At 42.4% G+C, this 22,254-nt stretch overlaps 1 protein-coding gene across 2 annotated transcripts in view; it reads right to left on the bottom strand.

The window, feature by feature from the left end:
- Nucleotides 1-22,254, bottom strand: part of Ak4 (adenylate kinase 4) — an 86,124-nt gene that overhangs the window by 33,090 nt on the left and 30,780 nt on the right. Inside the window, exon 2 of one of the 2 annotated variants that reach the window (XM_045149405.1) lies at nucleotides 9,443-9,559. In XM_045149405.1, coding sequence (XP_045005340.1) covers nucleotides 9,443-9,559 — 117 coding nt within the window. Of the gene's footprint in view, nucleotides 1-9,442; nucleotides 9,563-22,254 lie in introns of both variants that reach the window. The other variant, XM_045149403.1, reaches the window with a different exon arrangement.

Below are 22,254 nucleotides of genomic sequence, written 5' to 3'. Positions count from 1 at the left end.
CCAAACTCCTCCTATGAGGCCAGCATCACCCTGATACCAAAACCAGGCAAAGATAGAAAAAAAAAGAAAATTACAGACCAATCTCCCTCATGAACATACATGCGAAAATTCTCAACAATATATTGGCAAACAGAATACAAGAGTATATCAAAAAGATCATTCACCGTGACCAAGTAGGCTTTACCCCAGAGATGCAGGGATGGTTCAACATACACAAATCTATAAATGTAATACATCATATAAATGGGTTGAAGGACAAAAATCACATGATCATCTCATTAGATGCAGAGAAAGCATTTGACAAAATCCAACATCCCTTCATGATAAAAGTCCTACAGAGACTGGGAAGAGAAGGAACATATCTCAATGTAATAAAGGCTATTTATGACAAGCCTACAGCCAACATATTACTAAATGGGGAAAAACTGGAAGCTTTTCCACTAAAATCAGGAACAAGACAAGGGTGTCCACTGTCCCCACTTTTATTTAATATAGTTCTGGAAGTCTTGGCCATAGCAATAAGGCAAGAGACACACATAAAAGGGATACAAATTGGAAGGAAGAGATCAAGTTATCATCATTTGCAGATGACATGATTCTATACATAAAGGACCCTAAAGACTGTACTAGCAAACTGTTAGAGCTGATCAATACCTATAGACATGTAGCAGGAAACAAAATAAATACACAGATATCAGTAGCCTTCATATATGCTAACAACGCACTGAAGATGAAATCAGAGAATCACTCCCATTCACAATTGCATCAAAAAAAATAAAGTATATTGGAATAAACCTAACCAAGGAAGATTGTCTACAATGAGAACTTTAAAACACTCATGCGAGAAATTGCAGAAGACACTAGAAAGTGGAAAAACATCCCTTGTTCTTGGATTGGAAGAATCACTATTGTGAAAATGGCAATCTTACCTAAAGCAATCTACACATTTAATGCAATCCCTATCAAAATTCCAGGCTTTCTTCATGGAAATAAAAAAACAATCCAAAAATTCATTTGGAATCACAAAAAACCTCGAATATCTAAAATAATACTCAGCAACAAAAATAAGGCTGGTGGTATCACCATACCTGATTTCAACCTATACTACAGAGCTATAGTAACAAAAACAGCATGGTACTGGCACAAAAACAGACATGTAGATCAGTGGAACAGAATAGAGGACCCAGATGTAAGCCCAAGTAGCTATAGCCACCTGATATTTGATAAAAATGCCAAAAATACTCATTGGAGAAAAGATAGCCTCTTCAGCAAATGGTGTTGGGAAAACTGGATATATATCTGCAGAAGGATGAAAATAGATTCTTCTCTCTGGCCATGCACAAGAATTAAGTCCAAATGGATTAAAGATCTTAACATCAGACCTAAAATTCTGAAACTGCTAGAGGAAAAAGTAGGGGAAACTCTTCAACATATTGGTCTTGGCAAAGATTTTCTGAATACAACCCCCGTTGCTCAGGCAATAAAACCACAGATTAATCATTGGGACCTCATGAAATTAAAAAGATTTTGCACTGCAAAGGACACAGTGAAAAAAGCAAAGAGGCAACCTACAGAATGGGAAAAAATCTTCGCCAGCTATATATCTGATAGAGGATTAATATCTAGGATATACAAAGAACTCAAAAAGTTAAATAATAAGGAATCAAATAAGCCAATCGAAAAATGGGCTATGGGACTGGAGAGATGGCTTAGCGGTTAAGTGCTTGTCTATGAAGCCTAAGGACCCCGGTTCGAGGCTCGGTTCCCCAGGTCCCACATTAGCCGGATGCGCAAGGGGGCGCACGCGTCTGGAGTTCATTTGCCATGGCTGGAAGCCCTGGCACACCCATCCTCTCTCTCTCCCTCTATCTGTCTTTCTCCCTGTGTCTGTCACTCTCAAATAAATAAATAAAAAATGAACAAAAAAATATTAAAAAAAATTCTTTAAAATATAAAGAAAATGGGCTATGGAGCTAAATAGAGCATTCACAAAGGAAGAAATACGAATGGCATATAAGCATCCAAAAAAATGTTCTACATCACTAGTCATCAGGGAAATGCAGATTAAAACTACATTCAGATTCCATCTCACTCCTGTTAGAATGGCCACCATCATGAAAACAAATGATCAGAAATGTTGGCGGGGATGTAGAAAAACAGGAACCCTTCTACACTGCTGGTGGGAATGCAGTCTGGTCCAGCCATTGTGGAAAACAGTGTGGAGGTTCCTAAAACAGCTAAAGATTGAGCTACCATATGACCCAGCTATAGCACTCCTAGGCATATATCCTAAGGACTCATCTCATTTTCTTAGAATTATGTGCTCAACTATGTTCATTGCTGCTCAATTTATAATAGCTGGGAAATGGAACAAGCCTAGATGTCCCTCAACTGATGAGTGGATAATGAAGATGTGGCACATCTATACAATGGAGTTCTACTCAGAAGTAAAGAAAAATGAAGTTATGAAATTTGCAGAAAAATGGATGGACCTGGAAAGGATTATACTAAGTGAGGTAACCCAGGCCCAGAAAGCCAAGCGCCACATGTTCTCTCTCATATGTGGATCCTAGCTACAGATTATTGGGCTTCTGCGTGAGAAGGAAAATACTTGGTAACAGAGGCCAGTAAGTTAAAAAGGAGATATAAAGGGAAGAGAAAGGAAGGTAGGAGGGTACTTAATAGGTTGATATTGTATATATGTAAGTACAATGATTGAGATGGGGAGGTTATATGATGGAGAATGGAATTTTAAAGGGGAAAGTGTCAGGGGGGGAGGGAGGGAATTACCATGGGATATTTTTTTATAATCATGGAAAATGTTAATAAAAATTTAAAAATTAAAAAAAAGAGAAAAAAGAAAAAGTAAACCATAGATCTAAGGTTTTATAATTATTGTCCCAAGTTGCTACAAGTTTTCAAATCTTTAAAACAAAGTAAAAGATGCACCCACCTAGGAAACACTGTCCTGGCTACATTGCTACAGCACTTGTTTAAATCAACAAAAATCCAACAAGATACTGATTCTTCAGGAAAACAAAACATATGTTAAAGAGACAAAAGAGACTTCCAGCATAGGAACCATGCCAAAGCAGCCTGGGGAGAAAAAGCAAAAAAAATATATATATATATATATATATATATATATATATATATATATATATGTATATTTATATAAAATATAAAAAATATATATGTATATTTATATAAAAGTATATATGTATATATATGTATATATATTTTATACACACACACACACACACACACACACTTCTACTACAAAGTGAAGTGTATAAAAAATTACCAATGGGGGCTGGAGAGATGGCTTAGCGGTTAAGCGCTTGCCTGTGAAGCCTAAGGACCCCAGTTCGAGGCTCGGTTCCCCAGGTCCCACGTTAGCCAGATGCATAAGGGGGCGCGCGCGTCTGGAGTTCCTTTGCAGTGGCTGGAGGCCCTGGCGCGCCCATTCTTTCTCTCTCCCTCTATCTGTCTTTATGTGTTTGTCGCTCTCAAATTAAATTTAAAAAAAATTACCAATGGCAGCAGAGAATTACTTAGAGCCAACAATGTGCAGACAGGAATAAATTAAGAGTATGGTCCAATCTGGTCAGGTGTGCCTTGAAATCAATGTATATCCACGATATTCTTCAATTCCCTATCTTCCTCCCAACTGTTGGGATTACACGTGCGAACATTCTCAGAAAACTGCAGTTTACTATACAGACCTGTTTTCTGTTCTTCTAAGAAACATAATGGTTTCATCATGGAAAACACAATCATTTCTCAGCATGTAGGTATCAAATGAGTAAAGCTTTGGATTGGATTGTGTTAGATGTTGAATTCAAAAACTGCTATTTGAGTTGCTGACTTGAGTTTGGCATTGGATTAGGACAGAATTTCCAGTGATTTCTGAAATGGCCCTAAACATTCTTGTGCCACTATGTACTACACAGCTATACAAAGAAGTGCTCTCAGGACTAATGATCACAAAACCAAAGTATCCATTAACTCTGAAAACTACTGACCTCCTGCAATGTCAATATTCAGCCAAGATGTAATTCTCAGTAGTAGGCAACTTTGCTTTTGGCTTAATAAGTGATAAAATTATTTGTATACTGAAAACTATTTTAACAATTATCCCCCCCCACACACACACAAATGCCCTTTTGTCTTTCCTGCAGTGGGAGCAGCTCTCCTATCTTTGCCCCTCACCCCTGAAAACACACCTTCTCTGTCTCCACACCCTCATGGTCAGAAGCAATCCTCAGCTACTGAGCTAAACACAGAGGGCAGCCTTGGCAGCTTGCCAGTCCCATATCAACTGACCTTATCTGCTCCTCACTGCAGCTTCCAAACCAGTGCCTTTTCAAGGGACATGGACACAGCTGCAAGTTCATGGGGCTTGGCTGTCACACAGTGTGGAGCTCTGTGGCCGGCGTTGGGGGTGTGTTGGAAGCCGCATCCATGACTGTGCCAGGAAACCTGCTGTGCAGCAACAACTCCTCTCTTCATGACTGACCCTCTGAGGAGCCACGGGGCTCTTCTGCCTGACAGTGGCCTTTCTTGTCCTCCCCACCATGTCAAAGAGCCCTCTACCCATACCTTCCAGAGCTCTTTCTCCCATGTCTCATCTGTCCTGTGGCACCTTTTCCTATACTTCCACAGGGCTTAACAGAGAAAATAATAATAATAATAATAAAAATAGATTTCTTAACCAGTAAATGTTTGACATGTATACCCTTTTTATAAACTTACATACCCAGGGTTGTGTAAAATTTTCTTGGGCAAGAAGGTATTGTCAGTGGAAAAAGTTTATAAAGTCCTGGTCTGAAATTATCTTTCCCTCTAAATAAAAGCTTAAATTATATGCCTCTTATAAAATCTAAAATGTAAGGCTGCTTTCCATGAAATATAATGCTGACTTTGATATGGACTATGTGTGTCCCCCAAAGGCTCATGTACCAAGGACTTGAGAGGGGTACAATTAGGGTGACTGGACCCCTGAAGGTGAAAAGCACAGGAAAGTTTGCACTTGCTAGAAATCAAAGATGATCTGACTTCTTATAGCTTGCCTAGTACCCCAGACCTATTTTTCCACAAGCAGTCAGGACCCCACTTGGGAGGAAGATTTTTCACAGGATTTAAACATTGTAGTTGGTCAAGTTCAGCCCCTGGCACTTGGTGCCAGAGCTAACCTCTTTCTGAAACAGCCCCTAGACCTAACCAACCAGCTCTCTCTCTGGTTCATCTGAGCAGGAAGACAGCCCACCTCCATTAGGTGATAACTACCTTTGCAAGGGTAGGGCAGGCCCTCTGACTACTTGGGAACATACAGCTGTGGGGTTTTCCCTGGCTGGGGCATGGCCTAGGTCCTGGCCCAGCTCTTACTCTCCTCATGGGTTCTTCATCTCCTCCAGCTCCCCACAGGGCAGGAGCTCCTTGAACTTGCTCTTTTCTTTCCATGATCTTTTCCCCGGGACCTTCACATGGGATCCCTAGCCACATGGGTGCCTTTCCTTGGCTCTGTACTTCCCTCAATAAATATAATTTAATAATTATCCTTCTCAGTTTTCTTTCTTTCTTTTTTTTTTTTTTTTTTTTTTTGGTTTTTCAAGTTAAGGTCTCACTCTAGCCCAGGCTGACCTGAGATTCACTATGGAGTCTCAGGGTGGCCTTGAACTCATGGTAATCCTCCTACCTCTGCCTCCTGAGTGTTGGAATTAAAGGTGTGCACCACCACACCCGGCTCAGTTTTCTTTTTTATTCAATTCTTTGACTAAAATGGGAAACAAACCTAGAGCTTGGGGTCCAAGGACTTTCCTGGATCCTTAGCACCTCATTACAGTTTGGTCTCCAGTGTGGCAATGGAAGAAGCCTTTTTTTTTCTCACTCTATCCCAGGCTGACCTTGCACTCTCAGTGATCCTTCAACCTCTGCTTAAAGATGTGCATCATCAACCAGCCAGGCTCTTTTTTGTTGTTGATTTTCTGTTGTTGTTTTTTAAGGTAGTGTCTTGCTCTAGCCCAGGCTGGCCTGTAATTCACCTTATAGTCTCAGGGTGGCCTTGAACTCACTGCGATCCTCTGCCTCCCCAAGTGCTGGGATTAAAGGTGTGCGCCACCACACCCTGCTCTGTTGTTGATGATGTTTTTTGAGGCAGGATCTCCCTAGAGCCCAGGCTGACCTGGAACATGAGGAAACCTTTTTTTCTTTTTTTGGTTTTTCAAGGTAGGGTCTCACTCTAGCCCAGGGTGACCTGGAATTCACTATGGAGTCTCAGGGTGGCCTCGAACTCATGGCAATCCTCCTACCTCTGCCTCCTGAGTGCTGGGATTAAAAGCGTGCACCACCATGCCTGGCTGACTGAGGAAACTTTTAAGAGGTAAAACCTAGTGGCAAGTCACAGGAGTGGTGGTCTGCCCTATAAGGGACTAATGTGGTGGTTTTGGGCCCCAGCCTCTCAAGAGGGAGTTGCTCCTTTACTTGAAGATAGCTACCACCACAGTGGCTTCTTGAGTCACGTGGTGATATCTATCTCTCCCTGTGCTTTTATACCAACATATATGCAGCCAAGGGGCCCTCACCATGCTCTTGGACCGAAATGAGTTTGAGCTTCTTCCTTTACAAGTTACTTAGCTTAGGTTATTTTGTTACAGCAATGAAAACTGAATGGGGAACCAAATGTATTTTGAAAGCCCAGCACAATGACTTCTGACTGGGTGCTAAAACAGAAGAACTGCCATGAGTTCAAGGCCACCCTGTACTACAGAGCAAGACCTTGTCTCAAAAGGGAAAAAGTGTTTCTACTTTTTTTTTTAATTTATTTTTGTTTATTTGACAGAGAGAAAGAGGGAGAAAGAAAGGAAGAGAGAGAGAGAGAGAGAATGGGCACGCCAAGGCCTCCAGCCACTGCAAACAAACTCCAGACACGTGTGTCCCCTTGTGAATCTGGCTTACATGGTCCTGTGGAATTGAACCTGGGTCCTTTGGCTTTGCAGACAAATGTCTTAACTGCTAAGCCATCCCTCCAGCCCCAGTGTTTCTACTTTTTAACATGGACAGAGCTGGCCAAGCCAGACAGAGCACTTACCACTTCCCCATCCCACCTGGCTTACAGCTACTGTACCCGCTGCCAGCAGAAAGCCTCTCCACAGCTGTACTGAGCAAAGTGAGTCATCTGTCATCCAGAACCCCTTCCGTGCCCAGCCTCTACACAGTCATCACCTTAGCGCATCGGCAAGCACGTCCTCCACGAAGCACTGCAGCACAGGGAGTCTAACACTGAACATAGGAACCAGGAGTCCTTATGTCTGCAATCCAAATGGACTGATGCCAGAGCTTGACAGAGAAATCACAACTGCAAGTGAGCAGATGGGTTTTCAAGGAGAAAGATGCAAACTAGCTCAGTTGGAAGACTGACGCACTTCCCTAAAACAGGCTTGTGATATAAAATGACTTCAGCTATTCTCCCAAAAGCAAGCATTTTAAAGAGATATATAAACATTTCCATAAATGATTCACTTTTCAACCCTCATGCCTGAATATTTCTAAAACTATTTTTGAACTTAACAGTTTATGTAGTCACACTCAGAAAATTCAGAACCTGTACACCAGTCACAGCTAATCGTGACAGTCTCACGGCACTTAATCTGCCACTCGTCTAAGCACTGAACATAGACTCATTGCATCCTTACAAACTCTTTCCTCAGTCATGTGCCATGAGGAATAAGATGCACGTGGAGGTAAGGTGACTGTGCAAGGCTCTACAGCAGGAAGAGGTAAGAACAAGGACTGAAGATAAGTGGTCTGGCACCAGGACCCATGCTCATACTCCCAATTACTGCTCACACTCCCAATTACTACACCAGCCACCTTTCTAGATGAATTTAACACAGGTATGATCATTCAGCACAGCTTATTAAGTTCACTAAAATTATACAAATTCATCTTACAAAATGACACTGACCCTATGCACCCTCCCCCAAATTCATCTCTCCTATCCTCTGTTCTTCCACCTGAGGACTATCCACCTACTCACTTCTTTCATAAAATCATTCCGTGGCTGGAGAGATGGCTTAGCGGTTAAGGTGCTTTGCCTGCGAAACCTAAGGACTCAGGTTTGATCTCCCAGAATCCTCCTAAGCCATACACACACACAAGGTGACACATGCACAAGGTTACACACGCACATAAGGTGGTGCATGCATCTGGAGTTTGATTACAGTGGCTAGAGGCCCTGACATGCCAATTCTCTCCCTCTCTTCCTCTCTCTCTTATAAAAAAATAAAAATGGGGCTGGAGATATGGTACTAGTGTCTGTAGTTCGATTACAGGGGCTAGAGGCCCTAGCATACCAATTCTCTCTCTCTCATAAAAAAAGGCCAGTCTGGTCCTGGTGTGCCCATACTCTCTCAAAATAAAACAATGAAATTAATGATAAATAAATAATAATATAAAATTTTTTAAAAAAAGGCCAGTCTGTTGAGCTTGCCTCAAAAAATAAAAAATGAAAATAAATTATTTTAGTACTTCCTCACATCAAAACAATAGGAATTTTCTCCTGAATATCCTTGGGAAACCATAAATTTATATTATCTTAGTGTGCATAGCTAATTGCACATCTTTATACAGCTGACTCCTTATATGTGATATTAGCACCTTAAAAAAGTAATGTCTTACTATTTCCAGAAAAGGCCGAAAAGCCGAAATAGGGCTGGAAAGATGGCCTAGTGATAAAAGGCAGTTGCTTGCAAAGCCTGATGGCCTGATTCAATTCCCCAGATGCACAAAGTGATTCATGTGTCTAGAGTTTACAGTGGCAGGAGGCTCTAGTACACCTATTCTCATTCTTATTCTCTCTCTCATAAATAAATATATTTTAAAAGCTGAAATAAACATAATTGCAGGTATATCCTTAAGTAGAAATGCAGAAGAAAATAGCTAGATCTAAGTATACTCAAAGCCTTTGTTTATTTTTAATTTCAAGACATGATCTCACTCCCAGTGGCCTGGAACTCACTATGTAGCTCAGGCTTGACTGAGACTTGCAGCAATCCTCCTGCCTCAGTACTCTCAAGTACTGTGACCACAGGCATTACCACACTCAAGGCTATACATTTTATAACTACCACCTACATACTGAATATACAATTTCCAGATCTTCTATCTCTACTGATCTGCCAGCTGAAAACTGAGTATTTACAGTTGTATACTTTATCAGCCTCAGGAATGAAAAAGCCTCTAGCTCAAGGTCAGTTATATGCAGTATGACTTTGCTGTGGAAACTAGAGAGCCTGAGGCAATACTAGCCACTCAGTCAGCATTTCTATGGTGATAGCCAGCAGGCAGGAAACTAAGATACCTCACCACAGGGTTTCCAGGTTGACAAGAACAAAGGTACAAGGCTCTTTCTGGAAGTCCAGCTTGTTCATCATCCACTCACCGTCTAGTAGCCAGTGTTCACTGCTCCGGATTTCCAGCTCTGCCATCATTAGGCGAGTGATTACATGATCTGGAACCAAAAGTCCTTTCTCTAGGTACTGCTTTGCCACATCACCAACTTCTGTTAAAGAAAAAGAGACACTCAAAAGAAAGTCTTAAGATGGGTGTAGTGATACAAGCTTCTAATTCTAGCACTCAAGAGGATCACTGAAAGTTTGAGGCCAGTGTGGCTACATAGCAAGACCTCACCTGCTGGTGAAAGTAGGGGAAAGCTTTACTTACACACTCTTGACTAACAGCAAGAAGCACTGGAGGTGAACCACAGCCTGGGGACTGAGCCTCCAACAGTGTGTGGTGGAAGAACAGGTCATCAGCCACAGTGCAGTGAGACTTGAGAGCCTCAGGAGCGGCCATTGCCAGAAAGACCCAAGGGAAAGGGTACCAACCACTGGGCTTCAAAACTGCACCCTGCAGCACTGAGGCTGAGGCAAGAGGATCGTGAGCTTGAGGTCAGGCTACAAAGCAAGACCCTGTCTCCAAAAAGTTAAAAAGATAAAATAAAAAGAATGTTGCATAACACAACAATCAGGTTATTTCTTTTATGAGCCCTTAGCCTCAACATCAGCAGATGGCACCCGATGACACAGCTGTAAATGCCACTTGGCACTATAAGCCGACTGCCAAGTTCATTAAAAAGGATGTGAGTTTAAAAACCACTTCAAAGAAAAGCTGTTTCTACATTAATTTAAACAGTGTGCCACATGTACAAGCTACCAGTTGAGTTCAGCAGACAAATTATCAGGTTAAATCCTCTGTTCTACACTGCCATGAGTATCTTCTATCTCTATTTGCCCATATGGGCATTTCCTATAAATGTCATCACATACATGTGGTCTTTTGTTTCTGGTTTCTTTCACTTAGTATGGTATTTTCCAAGTTTAAAGCTCTCCGATGCTGAACTAGTATCTATACCTCACTTCTTTTTATGATTAATATTCATTACATGTACATTTATATATAAATAAATAATATATTTATGTTTGTTTTTATAATTTTAAGTAATAAAGTTCTATCACATACGTATTACAGTTTTAAAAATATATTAATTAGTTAATGAACATTTTATCAATTCTAATTTCTCTTTTTTCAGGAGTGCTGAGGTTTAAACTCAGGGCCTTACAAATGCCACACAAGTACTCCACCAGAGTACCCCAGCAACATTTCTCCTTTTCGTTTGTCATGAATAATGCTGTGGTGGACATTCGTGTATAAATTTGGTATGAATACGTTTTCAGATCCCTTGGGCAGGATCTGTGTGGTGTCCACATCTCTTAATAAACAATCACTGGAACACAAGGAGGAACTTCCAAGCTCTCTGTGGCCCTGTATTTCAATGGCCTGTTCAGTACCACAGCCCTGGTCCTATTCCCATCCATCCACAAAAGTTTAATAAGGTGGATACACACCACACACACATCTTCTGAGGTGTACAAATAATAAGCTCTTTTCTAGAACTCTAGAAGTTACCTCCCCTAGCTAGTAAAGTTCAATGAGGAGGACAGGCAGGCAAGTAGATCAATGCAGTTATCTTTGGTGCCTGACAGATAACTGAATGCCATACAAACACTTGGTGCATGTCTGAACGAACACTGACGATTGAGAAAACATTTAGTTTAACAAGGACAGAGATATTACTTCACAGGGTACAGTGGTGCACAGCTATAGCACAGCCCTCAGAAGGCTGACATGGGAGGATAGTGAGCCCCAGGCCAGACTGGGCTACAAAGGGAGACAATGTCTCACAGGAGGAGGAAGAGAAGAGGAAAGAAAAATGGGGAAAGTGCCATTATTCTGAAGTCACATATTGCCCAATCTTCCCAAAAAGCTCTTGTTCAAAGGAGACAAGGCAAACCAAGTGTGACTAGGAGCAGTTGGAGACTTCAGTCTGGTGGATCTGCTGTTGTTTCTTAGAGCTGGGGATGAGCCCAGAGCCTCACACATGCCAGGCAAGAGCATATATATCACACCCCAAGCCATCAGGCCCAATTCTTTCGCATTTTTAAACCTATAGAAGGCCGGAGAGATGACTTAATGGTTAAGGCACTCGTCTGTAAAGCCAAAGGGCTCAGGTTCAATTCTCCAGTACCCTTGAACAGCCAGATGCACAAAGTGGCACATGCATCTTAAGTTCATTTGCAGCAGGTAGATATCCTTCCATGCCTATTCTGTCTCTCTTCTCTCTCTCTCTCTCTGCTTGTAAAAAAAATATTTTTTAAAAACCTATAGAGATTACTCAACAAGTTGAGATGTGGGAATGAGGTTCACCAGGATCACAAACTGCAGAGGCTTGAGGCACCTGAGGGACTTCGAACAGCAACAGGTGAAGAGCACACAGAAAAGACATGGGGCTTGGGCTGGAGAGATGGCGTAGCGGTTAAGCGCTTGCCTGTGAAGCCTAAGGACCCTGGTTCGAGGCTCGGTTCCCCAGGTCCCATGTTAGCCAGATGCACAAGGGGGCGCACGCGTCTGGAGTTCGTTTGCAGAGGCTGGAAGCCCTGGCGCGCCCATTCTCTCTCTCTCCCTCTACCTGTCTTTCTCTCTGTGTCTGTCGCTCTCAAATAAAAAAAAAAAAAAAAAAAAAAAAAGACATGGGGCTAGACAAGGGCTGATTTTGAAGAGTGTTTATAGCAGTTTTAGCAATGCTACTCCCACAGCAAAGACCGGAGGCTTCAAGTGCGGGGACTGGTGTGAATGGGAAGTGTGGGGCCCTTCACAATTTCACAGCAGAACTAAATGTAGCGTGATGTATCATATGCAGGCCACAGGATAAGACAATGTAACAATGCAATAGGGATGGCATGACAGAAGCAAGATGAAGGTCTGAACGAAAGCAGAGGGATGGGAAGGAGTCTCTACCTGTCCCCTGAGAGAAGAGTACCTGGGCTTGATCCAAGTCTAGCTTAAAGTAACCCTGTGGAAGACTTCCAGAGCCATCTCACTCCGGTACAGAATCTAGAAGTGTCAAGTGCAGCATGCTTTCTGAGACACTTCTGGCGGCCTTGGCTCCCTCTAGAGGAGGAAGGGCAGCACGCCCACTTCTCTCCACCTCCACTCAAGACCCAGAGTCAAAAGCCAAAACCCAGCAAACAGACATGGTGATGGAAAACATATAGCACCTTGTCACAAGACAGAGGCTGTCCTGAAAGCTAGCCTGTTTGCTCTTGCCAGGTCAGGTGAAGAAAAGGCATGGCTCTAAACTGCTGAGGCCAGAATGCATGGATGAAGCACAGAGCTAATTCCAATGGCCCAGGGGTACACAAAAGAAGACTTCACACACACACACACACACACACACACACACACACACACACACCCCTCATGGGAGGAGAGGAAGGGGAAGAGAAAACTGATAAGGAAAAAAGGAAGGGCTAGAGAGAGATTTTTTAGTAAAGTGCTGCTTGTCTTGAAAACATGAGGGCATGAGTTCAACCTCCAGAACCCACATTAAAACAAAAAGTCAAGTTAGAAAGAAGGGATTTAGAGGAGGGGGAATCTGAGAGGGAAAAAATAGGGGATAGGTAGGAGGGGACTGTGATCATGGTATATTGTATGGAGTTTGTAAAACAAAATTTTTTTTTTTAAGTGAAGCATGTAATTCCAGTGCTTGCGGAGAGACAGGTAGATAGAGTCTTTGGGCTCGCTAGCCAGTCAGTCTAGCTTACTTGGTGAGTTCTAAGCCAATGAGAGACCCTATCTCAAAGATAGTGATTCAGGGAGGCTGAGTAGTTAAAGACATGGAAAGCCTGCTGATCTGGGTTCATTTCCCCAGGACCACATAAAGCCAGATATAAAGCATGTCTGTGAGCCCAGTGCACCTAAGACAATGGAAGGCAAAGGTAGAAGAATCAGGGGCTCTTTCTTTGCAGCAGCAAGAGACGGTGTCTCAACACCTCCACATTCAGGCCATAGCATGTATGTGCCCATGCACACACAGAGAAATAAGTACATTTTAAAGCACAAATAATTTTAAAATATTTTCTTTATTTATAAGCAGGGGGTAGGGAAGAGAGAGTGGGTGCACCAGGGTCCCAGGCCTCCAGCCATTGCAAATGAACTCCATTCGCATGTGCCACTGTGCATCAGGCTTTACATAGTGTTGCAGTCAGTTTAATATTGCTGGTAGAAATCACCCAACCAAGAGCAGCTTCTGGGAAAAAGAGGTTTATTTTGGCTTACAGGCTTGAGGGGAAGCTCCACGATGGCAGGAGAAAATGATGGCATGAGCAGATGGTGGACATCACCCTCTGGCCAACATAAGGTGGACAATAGCAACAGGGGAGTGTGCCAAACACTGGCAAGGGGAAACTGGCTATAACACCCATAAGTCTGGCCCCAACAACACACTGCCTCCAAGAGGCTTTAATTTCCAATTGCCATCCGTTGGGGAGACTAGCATTCAGAATACCTTAGTTTATGGGGGACACCTGAATCAAACCATCACACATGGGTACTGGGAATCAAACTTGGGTCATTAGGCTTTACAGACAAACAAGTGCCTGAACTGCTGAGCCATCTCTCCAGGCCCAGAAAAATAATTTTGAAGGATGGATAGTATTTCCTGAGGGACACTCAAGGTTGTGCTCTGGCCTACACACACCCACATGAATACACAAGCATGTATACTCATAAACACACATGTGTACACATAGAAAAAGTAGAATAGAGAAAGTGTTGGGGTATAAAATAGTAACCTTATGTGCATGTTATCATTTCCAATATTGAACATATTAGAAAATACATTTTGCAACACAACATTAATAGTTACTATTAAGTATATATTCAAATGTATATAATCTTGGTAATCTTAAAAAACACATTTTTTGTTTCTAACAAGGTCAGATCATATACAATAGTCTTTTCAAAATAATTTTATTATTTGCAGAGAGAGAGAGATAATGAATGAAGCAATCCATATAGTAATGCTTTCTTTAAATGCTGTTACTATTTATTTTGGTTTATTTGAGGTAAGACATCTACCACAGGCTGACCTGGGATTCACTCTGTAGTCTCAGGATGGCCTTAAATTCAGAGATCCTCATATCTCAGCCTCCTGAGTGCTGGATTTAAATGCTATCTTATATTCTAATTCCCTAACAAGACTTGAGTAACTGAGGAGAAGAGATTACTGAATTAAGCCAAGCAGTTTGTCACTTGTGTGTATGACACTAAGTGATACTGCCAGTCAACTAACTTGTGCAGAAATATCACTACTGTAGATTGCACTTGGACAGCAAGCCTGAGCTCTTAGTGAGAAAGGATTGGTCTATATAAGCAGCTGCTTTCTCCTGGAGCTATCCAACATTCTTAAACACCCACAAAACATTTGAGTCAACTCAAAGAATGTCAGTTAAAATTAAATTAATATTAAGGAAACAACTTACCAATGTACCACTTTCAAATTAATATGCAGTTGCCAAGTGAGGGTTACATTATGCTCAAAAACCAAACACCAGCTGGCACATATTATCCCTTTTTCTGGGTGTTCATGTTACATTGATAAGTGTTACCCTGAGTTTTCTAATAAATCCCAAGCAACAGGGACTTGTAAGCTTTTTCTAAAGACAAAAATAGATTTATAAAGTAACTTTTAAAACTTTGAAACTCTAAAGACCTTAATCTTATTCATTTGTGTTTCTTTGGGCACCAAAACACTTAAAATCTCACATGCTTCAATACCTTCCCCATTGCCCTGTAGACTTAGGCAACAATTATCATATCATCTGAATCTCTCATTGATCTTGCTGGTTGACTAGGGGAGGGACACAAGTTCCCACTCCTCCCAGAGAAGCCATTGCAGTAATGGCTGCTGGAAGAGAGGTGAATCCTCTTCAGTGGCATACCCACTGGTAAGCTGCCCATCCTCCAACAAATAACTCTTCACCCAGGTTTGTGCAAGCAACCCTAATTAACTCAGTAGGACACACACACACAAAGGCATTAAAGCTGGAAAGGGATTAGTTGGAAAGAGTTTATCAGGAGTGGGAGGGAGAGATTAGAAGGTAATGGGGTAGAAGTTTTTTGTTTGTTTGTTTTGAGGTAGGGTCTCCAGGCTGACCTGGAATGCGCTATGTAGTCTCAGGGTGGCCTCGAACTGACAGCAATCCTCCTTTGCATCCCAAGTGCTGGGATGAGTGCACATGTTCCCATCCTGGGCCAAGAAAATAATTCTGAAATAGGACTAATATATTTTTTCTGAGGTGTGAAATTCCAATAGCTTCATGATTTATTTGGTCTGAGAAACGAGGGTTCTGGGTGCTGGAGAGATAGCAAAGCAGTTAAGGCACTTGCCTGCAATGCCTAACTACCTGATTTTGATTTTCCCAGTACGCTTGTAAAACCAGGTGCATGAAGTGATGCATGCAACTGGAGTAAGTTTGCAGTGGGTAGGGGCCCTGGTACACCCATTCTCATATTTATTTCCCCCCTTGCTGCAAATAAGTAAAATATTTTAAATTTTAAAAAAAGGAGGATTCTGCACTATTCATTCATTGTATCAATAGGAAGGATCAAATGATCTGTGGGTGGGCTGGGAACCCCTAGTTTCCCCAGATCATCAGGCATGCACAGCAAGTGCTCTTACCCACTACCCTCTCCCCAGCCCAAACACTGGCTATTATCATCAAGAAATAAAAGCCAGGGCTAGAGAGAGGGCTTAGGGTTAAGGCTCTTCCCTACAAAGCCTAAGAATCCATGTTCAACTCTCCAGGTCCCACATAAGTCAGATGCACAATGTGACCCTAAGACATAAGGTAGCACATGCACACAATATGACACATGCGTCTGGAGTTCAATTACAGTGGCTATAGCCCTTGGAGTGCCAATTCTCTGTGACTCTCACATAAAAAGGGGGTTGCTGGCCACGCACAGTGGCACATGCCTTTAATCCCAACATTTGGGAAGCAGAGGTAGGAGGATTGCCATGAGTTCAAGGCTACCCAGAGACTACTGAGTGAATTCCATGTCAGTCTGGGCTAGAGCAAGACTCTACCTTGAAAAACAAAATGAAAAAGGGGGTGGAAAGATGGCTTAGTGGTTAAGGCATTTCCCTGCAAGACCAAAGGACCCAGGTTCAATTCTCCAGAACCCACATAAGACAGATGCACAAGGTGGCACATGTATCTGGAGTTCGTTTGCAGCAGCTTTTTTTTTTTCGAGGTAGGGTCTCACTCTAGCCCAAGCCCAGGCTGACCTGGAATTCACTATGGAGTCTCAGGGTGGCCTCAAACTCACGGCGATCCTCCTACCTCTGCCTCCTGAGTGCTGGGATTAAAGGCGTGTGCCACCACGCCCGGCAGCAGCTGAAGGCCTTGGTATGCCTATTCTCTGCTTCTCTCTCTCTCAAATAAATTTCAAAAAAATTCTTTAAAAGAAATAAAAGCCAGATATGGAGACAGAGGCATATGCCACCATGCCTGGCTAAGAAAAACAAACTGAATGAACACAAGCACAGAAAAAGGTGGCCAACACTGACAGTCCTTCAGGAGATACAAACCAAAGCCACAACTGAGGGTCACAACACCACCACAATTGGCCACACAAAAGCCCAAGGTTGGCAATGTAAAGTGGAAACCTCCTTTACTGCTGGTAAGAATGTCAACTGGTGCTATTTTGGAGACATGTCTGCAAAACCACATTCAGGAGACAAAGGCAGGATGACTACAAAAAAGAAGCAAGCCTATCCTACATAACACTTCTCAAACAACAAACAGGCTGGAAAGGGCAAAGAGATGGCTTGGTGATTAAATATGCTTACTTGAAAAGCCTGTCTGCCCTGTTTCAATTCCTCAGGACCCATGTAAGCCTGATGCACAGGAGGCACATGCATCTGGAGTTTGTTTGCAGTGTCTAGAGACCCTGGCGTGCTCATTCTCTTTTTTCTCTATCTGCCTCTTGTTATCTCTCCCTCAAATAAGTAAATATTTAAAAAAAAAAAAAAAAAAGAATACAGCCAGGCCAAGCATGACACATGCTTTTAATCCCAAGACTCAGAAGGCAGAGATAGGAGGATCGCTGTGAGTTCGAATCCAGCCTGAGACTACAGAGTGAATTACAGATCAGCCAGGGCCAGAGTGAGACCTCAAAAAAATAAAAGTGAAACCAACCAAACAAACACTTCAAGGGCTAATGGTATAGCTCAGTAATAGAACATCACAGGGGGAAAAAATACTTTTGCTGGATATGATGGTGCATGCCTTTACCTTGGTAGGCAGAGGTAGGAGGATCATTATGAGTTCAAGGCCAGCCTGAGACTAGAGTGAATTCCAGGTCAGACTGAGCTAGATCAAGACCCTACTTTGGAGGAAAAACAAAAAACCTTTCATGTTAGGCATGATGACATATAAGCCTAACAGTCCGTGAGAAGCTGAGGCAGGAGTCTAAGGCCAGCCTGGAGTCATATGGTAGACCATCCACATGTCAAAAACAATCATTTCTCCTTACATCCTGGAGCTCAATGCTCCAACTTAAAAGCAAACAGCCCACTGACACCTTGATCTCCCTGCCTTCAGAACTGTAGGAAGGAGCCTGGCATGGGGCACACACCTAAAACCCCAACACTCAAGAGAATGAGGAAAGACCTCAAGTCTGTAGCTAATCTGGGCTACATAGCAAAACCCTGTTTCTAACCACTCCACATCAAAAAGCTGTAAAATAAATTTCTGTTATTTTAAACTACCCAGTTGAAACATTTTGCTATAGCAGCATAAGCAGATTAGGACACACTGTTTCAGAACATGTTTTTAGGGCTAGAGAGATGGCTTAGTTGTTCAGGCGCTTGCCTGCAAAGCCTAAGGACCCAGGTTTGATTACCCAGAACCACGTAAGCCAGATGCACATGGTGGCACATGTGTCTGGAGTTTGCAGTGGCTAGAGGCCCTGGCGTGCCCATTCTTATTCTCTCTCTCTCTCTCTCATAAATAAGCAATAAAAATATTAAAAAAAAAAAAATAACATGTTTTTATCCAGGTCTAGTCACCTGCCTGTACCTGATAGCCTAAGAAGGATCTGTGAGAGTTCAAGGCCAGTCTTGGCCACTCAGTGAGCCTGGGTTGTATAGCAAGACCCTCTATCAAGCACTGAAGGCAGAAAGATCATAAGTGTGATGTCAGATTGGCCTATATGAGACTCCATCTCAAAAAAAAAAAACAGCATTTGTGAAACATGACATGAGTGCTGCACTGGTCCCTTCTGCATCCTGAAGAAGGCATGATACTGGTTTAAAAGCCAGCTCCTCTCTCCAAATAGTGGTCTGACCTAGGGGAAGTTATTCAACCTGAGGCCATTTGCATAGTTTTACTCCTGGATCGTTGCTTGTTTGAGGGAAGGTCTCACTCTAGTCCAGGCTGGGATCACAGACATGCCTGGCTACTCACTTTTAAATTCTATAATTAGAACTGCTCTGTGGATAAGTATATAGATTAGAACTCACAAGCACATGTGAGCCAGTCCAGCACATGGCAGATGCTACACTCACTGCAACCTGTTAGGACAAGCCCCAATAACGACAAAGTGCCAGGGTCCCTGGTTAATGCTGCCAGGAACAAAGTGCTGAAGCCTAGGAGATAGTTAATTACTAGCTTCTTCAGAACTTGCTGAATGGAGATAACTTTGCTTTATTTCAACAGTAGCGGTCTAAGTAAGGGATACCTGTTGCCAGACCTGCTGTTAAATCCTGGGACTTGAAGGTGAGACTGTTAAAATATAACATCTAAATTGGACTTTATGAAGCTGTACAAATGAGACCTTTTGTACTGTGTCTGTGAGGCCAAATAGGACTAAATGTCAGTGCAGGGGGTGAGGAAAGGAAAGAATAACCCTAACAAGCCTCTACTACCTACTTATGAGGAGCTGGAGAGATGACTCAGCAGTTAAAAGTCATTGCTTACAAAGCTTGCTGACCTGGGTTCAATTCCCCAGTACCTCCACAAAGCTAGATACACAAGGTGGTGCATGCATCTGGAGACTGTTTGCCCTCTGTCTCTCTCTCAAACAGGTAAACAAAAATTTTAGAAGTAAATAAATAGGTTGTACTGACTTGTATCTATTTCTGTCTGTGATATTTAAATGCCATCATTGTTTATCTATTTATTTATTTTTGGTTTCTTGAGGTAGGGCGGGCCTCACTCTAGCCCAGGCTGACCTGGAATTCACTCAGGGTGGCCTTGAACTCATGGCGATCCTCCTGCCTCTGCCTCCCAAGTGCTGGGATTAAAGGTGGCAGCTCGGACTGCTGAAAGAAACCTCAACGATTTAAGGAAAGAAAATGCTCACAACAGACAAAAATTAACTGACACAGAGTTAACTTTTAGAAAAAGATCCTTACACACTTGATGTTCCAAATACAGGATTTGGCAGAGAGCATTCCCCATATGGTCTCTCACCATTGGGTCAACCTTCGTCTGAAACGAGAGCTTTTCTCTCCCCTCCAACAAAGTTGGAGGGTCCACCCAGACTCTCACCTTTGCTTCTAGGGGGAGAAGGAAGAGGTTCAAGAGGCCCAGAAAATCCTCTGGACCATCAGATTAGTAATGAAAGAGGAGACACAAGTTATGATAGATTATCTGATCCTCACAGAGCACTTTCTGACACTGGGTCCCTGTCACCGCCATGGGATCAGGACCACAGGATGATGGTCCCTCCACCAGGTCAACTATATCCTGATCCAGGTCTTCCTCACAAAAGGCAAGATAGATTTTATTCTAACTCTGATAGACTCTGTGGACCAGCAGAACTCAGAGGTTTTAATATGCCTTCTTTGGGTAAAGTGGATGGGCCAGTGTCTTCAGAAATAGAATCCAATAGAAATGATACCAAAGATGATCTTGGTAATTCAAATGTGCCTGATTTATCTCAGCCTGCTGAACAGGAAGCTCCTGGCCCTAGCTCTGTTCCTCCACCTTTTCCTCCACTTCAAGATCCATTTTTTCCAATGGATCCTAGAAGCCAGTTCATGAGAAGAGGGCCTCCTTTTCCTCCACCTCCCCCAGGAAACATGTATGGGGTTTCTCGAGATTATTTTCCACCAAGAGATTTTCCTGGCCCACCAATTCCTCCATTCCAAATGAGAAGTGTCAATCCACCAAGGGGCTTTCCACATTACCTTCCCCCAAGAGCTGGATTCTTCCCTCCTCCCCCACCCCCAAATTCTGAAAGAAGAAATGAGTTTCCTTCAGAGTCAATGCCGCCTTCAAATGCATCTGCAGCTGAACCTTCAGAACCACAAGAAACTTGACAAGATTTTTTGATCTCTCTTCAAAAGTGATTTTGACTTATCTGTTATTTTCAGTTTAAGTAACTGCTGTTACTTAAGTGATTATACTTTTGCTCAAATTGAAGCTTAATGGAATTATAATTCTCAGGATAGTATTTTGTAAATAAAGCTTATTTAAATATAAAAAAAAGAAGTAAGTAAATAGATAAAACGTGGTTTACTAAGGAAAATACATGTTTAATGCTCTGACCCACAGTGAACGCTTATTAAAATTTTAAAAGGTGGGGCTGGAGAGATGGCTCAGTGATTAAGGCACTTGTCTGCAAAGCCTAAGGACCCAGGGTCTATTCCCTAGTACCCACACAAAGCCAGGCACACAAGGTGGCACATGCATCTGTAGTTCATTTGCAGTGGCTGGAGGCCCTAACATGCCTGTATTCATTCATAAATGTATTCTTTCTCTCACTCTCAAATAAATAAGTAATTTTTTTTTAATTACAAGGAAAATGAAATTTCCAGGCTGGAGAGATAGATGGTTTAGGGGTTAAGGCACTTGCCTGCAAAGCCTAAGGACCCAGGTTCTACTCCCTAGAACCCATGTAAGCCAGATACACATGGTAGCACATGCATCTGGAGTTTGTTTGCAGTGGCTAGAAGCCCTGGCATGGCTATTCTCTCTAATAACAAATAAATACAATTTAAAAAGAAAGAAAGAAAGGTATTTCCAAGTTTGTAAATCTTCACAGAGAGCAATACAGAGTATACTAACATAATTTACGTGAGGGGGCTGGAAAGATGGCTCAACAGCTAAAGGTACCTTCTTTTTTTGTTTGTTTTGTTTTGTTTTTCAAGATAAGGTCTCACTCTAGCCCAGGCTGACCTGGAATTCACTACATAGTCTCAGTTATACTCCTACCTCTGCCTGGGATTAAAAACATGTGCCACTGTGCCCAGCTACCTCTTTAAAACATGTTTTATTTGAGGGAGAGGAAGAGACAGAGAGACAGAGAGAGAGAAAGAGAAAGAATGGGCACACCAAGGCCTCCAGCCACTGCAGAGAACTCCAGACACATGTGCTACCTTGTGCATCTGGCTTTATGTGGGTACTAGGGAATTGAACTTGGATTCTTGGCTTTGCAGGCAAGAACCTTAACTGCTAAACCATCTCTCCAGCCCTAAAGGCACTTTCATGCAAAGCCTGCTGGACCAGGTTCAATTCTCAAGCTACCCATGTAAGCTGGACACAGAAAATAGTGCAAGCATCTGGTGTTTGCTTACAGGGGCAAGAGGCCTTGGTGTGCCCAATGAACAAACATAAATACACATACACCCCCACCCCACGCACAATTTTTTTAAATCATTTATTTAGTAGGTTTTTAAGGGAATAGGTAACTCAATGTGCCCTTCACAATTTACTCATAATCAACTTACTAGCTTCACTATTATTCACCATCCCTTGAATGCTAGAAAGGTTGAAAATTCCTACAACAGGGTCCACTGTTTCTGTGTGCATCTCCAAGCTTCATAAACTAGGAAATACTATT

The sequence above is a fragment of the Jaculus jaculus genome, chromosome 5, assembly GCF_020740685.1.
Source record: "Jaculus jaculus isolate mJacJac1 chromosome 5, mJacJac1.mat.Y.cur, whole genome shotgun sequence".
In the NCBI taxonomy this organism is placed as follows: Eukaryota; Metazoa; Chordata; class Mammalia; order Rodentia; family Dipodidae; genus Jaculus; species Jaculus jaculus.
This window is presented reverse-complemented; position numbering and strand designations above follow the sequence as displayed.